Below are 11,297 nucleotides of genomic sequence, written 5' to 3' on the forward strand. Positions count from 1 at the left end.
GTCGGGAGTTGGAGGCTGGGAGATCAGGGTTGTCAGCTGCCAGCTTGTTGGTGTACATTGTCATGGAAGCGATGTTGGTTTTGTTGAGTAAGATAAGAAGGCATTGAGAGGTTAGTAAAGTTATTTCGACGCCCTTATTAGCAAATATGACCGCTATAGATTATGGTGAAGCATTTTTATATCCCAAATACCTCCAAGGCCAACTTGAATCGTGCTTTCATGCATGCCGAATGAATAGCTAGCCAGTGCTTGCGTTAGCCAGAAAGCAATCTTGTTAGTATTTCCAATCCTCAAGTGTCAAAAGGGCATTTTGTCAACCTGATATCCGCCAATTATTGGCCATCCTCGTGCATTGCTATATGATCTGGTATAATTTACACAAAGAAGTGCTATCTTGCCGTAAATGTTGTGTAAAACACCAAATTCATTAGCTTGCTTATTAACAGGAAGTTGGGTCATGACTATTATCGTACTGTTTATGATTTCATGTATCCTACGCCTACGTTTCGTTTAGCATAGCTGTACCACTGGGTCCAATACCTCATCAAGCTGTTGCATAGAAAGTCAGTGTTGCTTTGGGATGTTCAGCTCGAAGTAGGCTGTCTTTAAATGACCTGAAGCCACATTTCTAATGATGTTCATCATCATAGGCTTCTTATTGTAGCCTACCATGAATGGGTTTGCAATTTTGAAAGCTGCATGTTATATAATAACTTAATAGCCCTTTGCCCTAACTTTGTCATGCATGTAGTATATTTTCCCTTAGTAGCAAATTTTGTATATTGTTGTGATCTGTGTTGCCTTTACGGGGTCAGCTCTATGTTTCCACAGTCCATTGGTCCCACAGCTTATTCCTGCTGATCCATGCACCCATATGTTTCTCCCCTTCATGGAACATGGGGCCTAAATTTGAATGAATCTTTAGAAATGTGGGAACATGGAGCAGCAGGTATATGCTGTGGGACCAATGGGCCTAAAAGTTTATGTTAAAATTCAAAGTGATGTGGAACCAATGGGCTGTGGGAACATAGACGTGCTCCCGTCTTTACGGTGATGAACAAACTGGGTTCAGAGGCTGTAATCCAGTGCCTCATACTCCAAATGGCTTGGCTTTACCTATCCAGTTGCCCTAATTGGTTGGGTGAAACCAGCTCATTTTGATATGGCACTGGATTGTTGTTCCTGAATCCAGGTCGTCCATTGCAGCCCTTTAAACAAGTCACTTTGAATAAATATGTCTGCTAAATGTAATGTAATGCATAGTGACACTGTAGTCACACACGAAAAATGACCTAACAGTGGATTTTGCCGTTCATCATCACAGAGATGGCTGAGGAGGGACCTGGAGATGACATTGTGGCTGAGTACCTTGGCCAGAACCGTCACCTGGTCGAGTGGGTAGAATCGCTCAGGGGGATCTGCGAGACCAACAAGCAATGGCTCGCCAGGAGAGAGTTTCTTCTGCGCAATATGGAGGCCTTCCCCAACGTTGAGCCGGGAGTTGCAAGCGACAGCCTCGACAAGCTGATCTCTCTTTCCATGGTGTGGGCCAACCATGTATTTCTAGGCTGCCGGTGAGTCTATTGCCTACTGTGACTTCCTTCTTCTTCTTACGGTAGTGTATTCCATACATAGACCATTCTGTAGTGCAGCACTGCACAATGAAAATAAAGAATCAGACATTTATTCGGCCTCTGAGAGAACCCCGCACACAATACTACTTGGTCTGTGGGAGTGACTTGGAGGACAGAGTGAAGGTCATTCCATTTGCATCACATATTTTGTCTTCCGAAAGATGGAAGCTGAACATTCAGCTTCAATAAATATTATAAAAAATTATAAATGTTAAGATGTGCTCATGAAATCATGTTTTAGTGTAGAGGGATCAACTTACTTGCTTAACATGTACATTTTAGAGCGTGTTACTGAAAATATAGTGTACCCTTTCAAATGTTATTTCATTCAAAGCAAAATATCTTGACCATGTTTCATTCTTGCCTGTTCTCAAAAAATTGATATAGCCTTGCCATGTCAAAATACTCTGCTCTCATGCTGACCTCTTGCGAGAGTTACACATTCACTTCAGTCAGTATTTACGTATTTTGCAAGTCAAATTACTTTTTCCTCACCAGCTTGCTGATCACATGTGCTGACAACAACCATGGTGACATAACGCACTGTGAAATTAGACTGATAAAGTCAACAGTGCTAGTGCATCAGTGATGATCATGACGGGGGAGGGGCTGTGGCACACTGCGTTAACACACTGCACCGCATATATGATGCACATCCATGGTGACTGTCATGGAAATTAACTTATATCTGCAGGCCATCAATTAAGAGACTCTTCACAGTGATCCAGGTTCAAATCCGGCCTGGGTCATTTCCCAACCCTACCCCGTCTCTCTCTTCCACTTGTTATCTGTCATCACATTCTCTATCCTGCCATGGTAGAAAAGACCAAAAAGAAACAAGAAATAGATTACGATCACTGGATTGGAAAGTTTTTCCAAAGCATCTTTGCCCTGTTGTACCTCCGTAGAGGTGTGGCAATTTATTGTAGCTCATGGTTTTCCCATACATCCGTTGCTCGTCCCCTGCCGGGATGTGAAATGGGAATCCGTGTGACTTTGTACTTTGTGCTGCAGGTATCCGCAGCCCGTGATGGAGCGGATCACAGAGATGGGGGAGGGGATAAAGGTCCAGGACGCCCCGGTGAGGACCACCAGGGACGAGATCATGGCCAAAATGAAAAGAGGGGCTGCTTCAGGTATGTGGGGCTCCTTCTCGCACGCACACACACACATGCACACTTTTAAGGCCACTGCACATCAGTTCTGACGACAATGGGGAGCCAAGTAGGATCTGACAAATTCAGTTGCCCCCGCACACTGAACGACGCACTTTATGCCGCAAAAAAGCACAGCAGCTGGTGGATTCAGCAAAGGATTCAAACAAGCGGTTCAGACAAAAATAGAGCTCAATGGTAATCCACAGCCGACGTCGGCTGACATCGCTGCCAGTAAGCTGGGTTGTATTGAAAACAATGGAATCGAATCTTGGCAGAGCAATGCCCTGCACTTTGTCGGAACTGCTGTGCAGTGGCATTTAGACACACACCCACATGCGTGTGAGTGTACAGATATGGATCACCCTTGCATATGCTCACACATAGACACATACAGCTTCATGGATTCAAGCTAGGGAAGCAGTCTCCCACTCAATCCCTCCGTGTTATTCGCTCATACACGCACGTCCACATAGATCCTGGAGGTGCTTTATATATTGATCTCCCATGACGTTTGGAGAGAGATGCCGTCTCATTTTTCTGTCACATGAGAATGCAGCGCAATGAAGAAATGGTCAGAGACCGTCATTTTTCTTGATTTACGGCAGTCTTGCTAGTCCCAAAACACACTGGATAACCCTTCAAACCTCCTTCAAATACATCAACCTCAACGCAAACACATCCATCATGTATCTCAGTGAAATCTTTTTTTTGTCCCAAGATCGTCATTTGTGAGGCAATTTTGTTCACAGGGGGTTGGGAAATATGAAATTGTTTTGGGGGTGTCTTCCAAAAAAGCCAGTAATTTTACACAGCAGCAGGGGGTGTTGTTCATTTATTTATTTATTTTCAATAAATAAGCATCTTCTTGGGGATGTTTTTTTTAATAATAATAAGTGTCTTGGCAGCATGAGTCATAGTGAGGTGATGATTATATTCCGGCTGTAGTGACATCAATGTCCTGAGGAGGGACGATAGCCAATAGGGAGACATAGCATTTCTGACTTTCTGCCCTATGCACACATGCACTATACACACTTATCCACCCATGCACACATGTGTGCAATATGTCTTAAAAAGTGCTGTGCATATGTGCTACTGTACTGTATATCTCAAGTTATTGCTCTACTCTACATGTAGGCACCCACCCAGACACTGGCACAGAACGTCTTTAGTTCTGAGTCCATGCATTGATGATGTTTACAAAAATGTTCTTGGGTATAAAAATGTTCTTTTGTGTATAAGAACGTTATTTTGTATAAAAATGTGCTTATGTGTATAAAAATGATGCAGAATTAATAGTGTGCACCACTGAATTAAGATCAGTAATGCACATCAAAGGAGGCTGGCGTAGACATCCATATGCACCCCTCCTCCCCCACAGTCAACAAACATTGAATTCACATTCAGATAAATATCAATCTCTTTCTGATTGTGCAGATGGGAGCTCCGACAGCGGCGGCAAGAAATCAAAGGCAGCCAGGTGGGGCCCCGAGGCAGACGCGCCCGCCACGCACCAGCCCTTCTTCAACCGCCTCTACAAGGCCGTGGCCTGGAAGCTGGTGTCGGAGGGCGGCTTCGGAGGGCCCAACCTGGACCACTACGAGGTGCTGCGCGGCTGCGTGGAGACCTCCAAGGCCAGCCTGACCTGCGTCATCGTCCCCCTCAAGGACATCCCCGACCTGCCGGCCGCGCGAGCCCAGCGCGAGGGCCAGGTGTGCGAGCTGCGCGTCCAGACGGTCTACCTGGGCACGGGCTACGGAAGGGACGATGCCGCGGCACGCGCCATGGCCGCCAAGGAGGCGCTGAAGGCCTTCCAGGGCCGCAAGGTGACGGTCAAGCTCTGCCGGAGGAGGTTCCAGGGCAGGGACGTGGAGGACGTGGTCCTGCTGGATGATCAGACGCGGGGAGGGAACACGTTTCCCCCGGCACTCAGCTACCCCTTCCAGCCAGACGAGAGCTCCGGCTCCTAGCAGCCACCGTGCTCAACCTCGTGTCCACTGAACCCTTCTCCACTGTCACAAGCTCTCACACGTTACTACTGCTACTGTGTCAGGTTCCTGTCTGCCCCCATTCAAGTTGATGTTGCAGTGAGTGGTGTCTTTTATCACTGTACATTTTCAGTTTAACCATTTTAGTGGAATTCTTCTCTTTTGATTAATTTAGTTTTAATTTTACATTATATGATAATATGTTGTTCTGCAATGACAGTTTTATTTATGACTTGGGTGATCACATGGGTTTTTTTTTTTTGCACTTGTGGCCGGCAGTCTGTTTCATATTTTCATATTTTACAGGTCAGGGATCCAGATATATATTTCAGATGTTCCTTTTAGAGATGTTGGAGCAGTCCGTGTAGAGGAGCACAGCATAGCACGGGTCCTTAATTGTAAGCTTCTGTTTCTGCTTACCTCATAGACCCTCTATTAGAATGGAGGTTCCGAACGGCTCAGACTCAGGGCCATAGCTACAGAGCATCAACTTTTCTGGCATTGCTTTCCTTGTTTTTCTTTCTTTTCCCATTTATTTGATGGACAACGGTAGGTGGTTGGGTTTTGTTTTCTTCCAGACCTGCGTTGTTAGAGATACTGTCAAGCCGTTCTTGTTAGGAAACTTTTCTTTCCCCCTACAAAAGTTTTTAATTATGGCGTGTATGTGCACAGGTTCTGCTCCTTGCAAGTGGCTTGAGACTGATAATGAAGAATGTCCACTAGGAAATGGTGAAATGAAGACTTTGAAGTGAAGCTCATTAAAAGTTTGTTTTATTGGGAGGTGATGAAAGTAACCGAGTCCCTTAATGGTGGTGATGGTATGGTGTTTCGAAGCAATGATCACATTTGTATTGTGCCTTGGGGCTTTGGATAAAGACCGTAAACGCCACGCCAGTCTGTTTGGTTTGCTACAAGGTTAAAAGATTTAAGAGACCCCCACCTGTCATTCCTGAGGTTTGATTTCCTCCAATGAAAAGGAGTGTCATTTTCTTATAACTTAACTAATCACTGGTCTGTTGCTGTTTTGTGTAAGCGTTGCCCATTCTGAGCAAATTAATCTGACACTCCCTTTCGTATGGAAAAAGTAAGGCTTTAGAATGTAAGATAATGTTAAAGTCTTGGTCAGTTGCAACACATTTTGACCTTAGTGAGTTAAACACTTTGTCAATTACCTCTGCCAAATGAGTGTTTTGTTCAGTTCACCTTCATGTTAGAGCACCGCGTCCTTGGCTTGTTCATTTTCTCAGTTTATCACAGGTTTGACTATGGTGTGTCAATGTTGGCTCTCAAATTCTAAATCTAAATACCTGTAAATAAAATTGTGTTTAAAAAATATTGTGTGTGGGTGTCTGTGTGTATGTCTTTCAGATCATTTTGGACCTGTTAAAAAGTCTGTCCAAATATGAAGGCCTCGCCAGATATGTCACGTGTTTTGATAAAATGCTGCACCTAACAAGCACATTATGCACACCCGTATGACTATTCCTTGGTTTTTGTAAGACCCTTGATAGAAGAAAAATGCAGATTGCACTCTTTGCTGCATTTTAAATGGACTGAAAGGCTTAAGTGGCGCGTTTCAAACGGCTGTGCAGGCATTGTTAATTGAAGTGGGCATTTTTACTCGGGATTTTACACTTTGATTTTCTTGGATCCAGAGAACCTTTTAGGTGGGTGATCGATGTGACGGTTTTGTTTTCTTTCATTTTCACTCTCACAAATAGCCTGTGTCAGCTTAACGCGTTTGACATTTTCTCAGACGCATTTAAAATGCGTTTTGACATTGTAGGCCTACTGCAAAACTTCAACAGCCTGACGCAGATATGAAAAATGCTGTGAAATATCTCTGCGCAATGTGGTCTGTGCCCCAGTGTGCAATTTAACAAGTGATTCGCCGTGGACTGCCGCTCTTGAGGCGTATGACAGCTTGAGCGATGTGTTCCCTGTCCTGTGTTCGCCCCAACCTCATTGTATTGCCCAATGGGTGACTTGAGTTTATGAAGGACGAGTGTGTGAGGTTACCGCTGACTGAAAAGACCAATGCTGGTGGCACCGTTGAGTGGCAGCACGGGAGATTCGGCCGTTCGCTTTTCTGTCATAATCACCACTGAAATCTAAAAATGGCCATGTCCAGTGGCCCACCTAGGCACGAGGCAAATTGGATACGCGGGCATGGCGTGCTCGCTATGGCGCTGTTGGTGCTCACTGCTCGTCTGAGCACTCCAACTGATTGTTTGTTATTGATGACAAGCAATCTGTCAGACAGGTTGAATCAGGCAGCTGGGTTTAGCGGGTAGGGGGGCAGTCAGGGCGGCAACAAGAACCAGAATAGATAAAAGGAGGGCACTCTCTCAAACTTTGGAAATTAAAGAGACACGGCTGAAATATTGATTTTAGCAACTCCATGATCTTGTTCTTGGGACAAAACATACGGTAGCCCATATTCCCATTGTAGCCAACGCCTCTGAGCAAGAGGACAGCTGTTGAATTGAAAGAGGAAACGCTCCACGTGTGGTTGAGCGCCTTCAGAGGTTTTACCAATGTGAAATGCTAATGTGCGCACCAATGTCTGTTCTTGTTGCACACCGTTTTACATCGCTATTAGACTTTCACTGGGCTACTGAACTTTTAACTACCTTGGTGGCAACCTTAACATGTTTCAACCGAGGAAAATGTGTGTTGATTTTAAAATCAACTCTAAAATTCTGACTTTGCTGTCGCAATTGTTGGTAAAATGATAATGGCGCAAGAAATTCAAAGACATACACCAAAAACAGTAAGCACAAAGACTGCTTTACAAAACGAATTATGACACAGTTTAATTGAATATATAATATCCGTTCACATAAACATCCAGTCGAAGCATCCAACATGGGAGTCCTGGAGCCGTAATGTCCGTCGGTATATCTCTGTGGTGGCACTTGTATAGAGCGGGGCATTATAAAGTCAGTCATACAATTTGTACATACATAAAGTGGTGTGTTTTCACAGACACCAACTACGTGTTCTACTGGAAAGGAAACAGGGCACTTCACAAACATTTCAACAAGAAAAAGTTACAAAACGCTCCTCTCGGGCAATCGCACAGTTTGCCGATTCGTGCTCCTTTCCTGAGGGCGCACTGTTCGCCGACGTCGCACTGTTGAAAAATTGGCATACATTAATTGATAAAATTATAATCTCGGTATTCAATCTGGTGCTCAGAAGTTAAAGGGACAATTTAGTGGATTATGCAGGTCCGCTGCAACCTTAATTGTCTATACAAGTGTGTAATGGGCGCTGCGTAAAAATAGTCTGTAAGAGTGGACTATACATGTACCATAAATACAAGCAGGCTACCTACCGTTGGAACCCTTCCAAACTTCTTTTCCCAAAGTGGAATTCGTTTAGCCTGTAGTTTTTCCAGGACGTCGTGGAGAGCCCCGAGCTGTGAAAATTATTCAAAAATTATAAAGATGCTCTCACACAGCTGATTCTCATAGCCTTCGTATTGCCACCTGACAACATCGCACAAACACTTACAAGCTGTTTTTCGTTTGTCAAGTTTGGATCTTTAGGATAGAAGTCCCTGATGGCTCTCGTATCCAGGTCCAATTCCATATCCGAGTCGCTCGTTTCAGCACCCGCAAGCATGGACAGCAGCATTGCGCAGGCCACCACCCGCGCCCACAGTTTGGAGCTCTCCATAGTCATCCTCCGCGCAGGGAAAAAAAAGACTCGCAGCTTGACACTCGCTCCCTGTCTTAGGGATGTGACTTTTGGCCAAGTCTCAGCGTTGCCCTCCCTACTTTTATGTGCGCCCCTCTCTGTCTTCCCCATGTCTTAACTTGTCTCGCTCCACCTTATCCATTGATTCTCCGCGTGCGTAATAAGCGCATGGATGACTCATTGCGTAAAGTTGCCGGACATGCTCCTTACTTAAATGCGCCAATCCCCTGGGGTTATAACTTCCCTTTTTGCCTTCAGGGGGTGGCTGGAGACATATTTCAAAACACAGATGTTCAGCAACTGAACAGTGTTTTATTGGATGTTTTGGAGATAAATCATCAGGAATGGTGAAGGGCGCAATGTCCTAGCGCCTGTTTGTGACCTGCATACCAACTGGATGTAAACATGTTGTCTAACATGTTGTGAGCAATGGCTGTGCTTCTATAGAAACACACTGAGCTTTTAATACTTGGACATTTTGCTATTTTATATTCTGTTTAGTTGTGTTACTTTCCACAATTGATCACTGCTCCTGTGCCCAATGTACACATGCAACAGGATTCCATAACAAGTCAATATGCAGATGAAAATGATATAACATAATTATGCACAGTTAAAACATCACTGTGACAGAATGATGTCTCTTTTATTGGCAAAAACTCAGCTGTACACAGACACATAGAATAATATGAGTACAACAAATGTGAGTGGAATAATTTACATTTTTTAAATACATTTGCATCTGAAATAATAGATAATTAATTTACCTTTTATACAGCTGAACAATTTTGCATGATTATAATGACAATATATAACTTTAAAAAATCAAAGAGACCAACAGACAAATTTCCATTTCAAGTGCTGACTTTTACTGGCCTTTATCAGTGACTGCCCCAGTATGGTATCTGTTCAACCGAATCATGTCTAATAGGGTTGGAGAGTCAACAGGGCCAGGGTGGAGGTTAAAACAGGAGCTGGAACACAGAGCCTCCAGGGTACCCATGAAAGCAGCCAACACCCAGGCATGCTACTCCATGCAGTACTCCTTCAGTCGAATTTGTGTCCTTTTCAAATACCAATTTTTGGGTGCCACGGCCCCTTTGTCATGTTTTCTCTTTTGAAGGTCTGCCTGCAAACAATGCACAGCTGGGTAGTCTAAGGTTAGTTGACAGCGGCTATGGTCATGAGCTCATTGTGGATCTGAACTGTGCTGTGCTTGTACTCTGCTTGCACTGTGCTGTGCTGCTGTGTTGTGCAGTGCTGTATTGTGCTGCAGTGTGCTGTGGCTGCACTGTGTTGAGTGTTGTGCAATGTGGTGTTGTGCTGCGCTGTGCTGTGCTTACACGGTGCTGTGTTGTGCTGTGCTGTGTTTACGTGGTGCTGTGTTGTGTTGTGCTGTGCTGTGCTGTACTGTGCTTATGCTGTGTTGTGCTGTGCTGTACTGTGCTTACGCTGTGTTGTGCTGTGCTGTGCTTTGGATGTGCTGTGCTGTACTGTGCTTACGCTGTGCTGTGGATGTGCTGCTCTGTGGATGCGTTGCGCTGGGGTTGACAGAGGAGGGAGCTTCAGGAGGAGACTCTGCCCATCACAGGGAGCTGCTCCGTGGGCAGGATGGATGACTCATGGCTCCCTCCAATTATGGAGCCAAGGGGTCCAGACAAACTTTGCCTATTTTCCCTCTTTTTATTTTCTGCACACAACACACACACCACACATGCACACACACGCACGCACGCACACACACGCACGCACGCACGCACACACGCACGCACGCACGCACGCACGCACGCACACATGCACACATACACTTGCACACACATGCACGCATGCGTACGCGCGCGCACGCACACATACACACACACACACACACACACACACACACACACACACACACACACACACACACACACACACACACACACACACACACACTCCATGCCACACTCCATTCCACATAACAGCATGTTCATTAGCATGAGGTTCTCCATGCTCGTTTGTCTAGTTAAGGTCAAGCTAATGGATCATGGATCACCCCCACATGAGATTGGATCCTGTGTGGATGAATCAACCTACTCACACGCGTCACACACGTGACCCGGACACGCATGACAACACAGGAGTTTCTTGATGAATCTGGTGGTGGATACAAACTCATCAAGTGCGCTCGGCGGTGTTGGGTTGATTATACTCTACAGGGGTGTAGTCGGGAAGAAGAAAAGGCCGGAGGAGTGGGATTCCTACTGGGAATTCCCCCCCAGACGTCATTCCAGGAATAACCTCCACCTGGATCAATGACAGACCCCTGGCTGAAGACTAATTATCGACCACAGCAGGTCTATGAAAGGGTATTTCCGGGTAGTGGGAACCAGCCGGCATATTCAACATGCGGTTGTATTACTTACCCACTGTCCTTGACTTGTTAGCACTCGAAGACGCATATTTTTTCATGTAGCTCTTTCCGAGATTCTGGCCAGCTGGTGTGGTCATGGGTTTGCTTTTACATAATGTTTGAAATGTCTTAACATACTCAAAGTACTACCTCAAATACTGTCCCAAAAGTGTTTGCTGATGTTGAACATTTGGAATGATATTTATGTGTTTCAAACAATATGTGCAAACTCATGCCTCCGTTACCTGGACAGGATCTCGAAAAGGAATAAAAAAAGTGACTCATCTTTGAGTACTGACCAGTCAAGGGTGGAGGGAGCAATACAACTGCATACTGAAATTGGCTGCAAGATGTCAATCAAGGATACAAGGTATCCAACAGGCAGCTGTGGCCTAATGGTTGACGCTCCCAAACTTTTTCTGCT

At 45.0% G+C, this 11,297-nt stretch overlaps 2 protein-coding genes across 2 annotated transcripts; one reads left to right on the forward strand and one right to left on the reverse strand.

The window, feature by feature from the left end:
• The first annotated feature begins 2 nt into the window (after window positions 1-2).
• cdkn2aip (CDKN2A interacting protein) lies at window positions 3-6,114 on the forward strand. The gene is made up of 4 exons (XM_063187763.1): window positions 3-110; window positions 1,325-1,574; window positions 2,649-2,770; window positions 4,229-6,114. Exons 2-4 carry the CDS (start codon window positions 1,327-1,329, stop codon window positions 4,759-4,761), a joined length of 903 nt encoding a protein of 300 aa, XP_063043833.1. The 5' UTR covers window positions 3-110; window positions 1,325-1,326; the 3' UTR covers window positions 4,762-6,114.
• A 1,504-nt stretch (window positions 6,115-7,618) lies between these two features.
• Window positions 7,619-8,534, reverse strand: cart3 (cocaine- and amphetamine-regulated transcript 3). The gene is made up of 3 exons (XM_063187715.1): window positions 8,299-8,534; window positions 8,120-8,203; window positions 7,619-7,915 (listed from the first exon to the last, which is right to left on the reverse strand). The coding sequence occupies exons 1-3, from the start codon at window positions 8,467-8,469 to the stop codon at window positions 7,808-7,810; spliced, it is 363 nt and encodes a 120-aa protein (XP_063043785.1). The 5' UTR covers window positions 8,470-8,534; the 3' UTR covers window positions 7,619-7,807.
• Window positions 8,535-11,297: the final 2,763 nt, after the last annotated feature.

Source organism: Engraulis encrasicolus, chromosome 22 (assembly GCF_034702125.1).
Source record: "Engraulis encrasicolus isolate BLACKSEA-1 chromosome 22, IST_EnEncr_1.0, whole genome shotgun sequence".
Taxonomy (NCBI): Eukaryota; Metazoa; Chordata; class Actinopteri; order Clupeiformes; family Engraulidae; genus Engraulis; species Engraulis encrasicolus.

Excerpts from the sequence above, each read along its gene's own strand:
- cdkn2aip (XM_063187763.1), top strand. The coding sequence starts at position 1,327 with ATGGCTGAGGAGGGACCTGGAGATGACATTGTGGCTGAGTACCTTGGC. Across the intron at positions 1,575-2,648 it reads CATGTATTTCTAGGCTGCCG|GTATCCGCAGCCCGTGATGG; the intron begins GTGAGTCTATTG and ends TTTGTGCTGCAG. Across the intron at positions 2,771-4,228 it reads GAAAAGAGGGGCTGCTTCAG|ATGGGAGCTCCGACAGCGGC; the intron begins GTATGTGGGGCT and ends CTGATTGTGCAG.
- cart3 (XM_063187715.1), bottom strand. The coding sequence starts at position 8,469 with ATGACTATGGAGAGCTCCAAACTGTGGGCGCGGGTGGTGGCCTGCGCA. Across the intron at positions 8,204-8,298 it reads TGACAAACGAAAAACAGCTT|CTCGGGGCTCTCCACGACGT; the intron begins GTAAGTGTTTGT and ends TAATTTTCACAG. Across the intron at positions 7,916-8,119 it reads AGTTTGGAAGGGTTCCAACG|TGCGACGTCGGCGAACAGTG; the intron begins GTAGGTAGCCTG and ends ATTTTTCAACAG.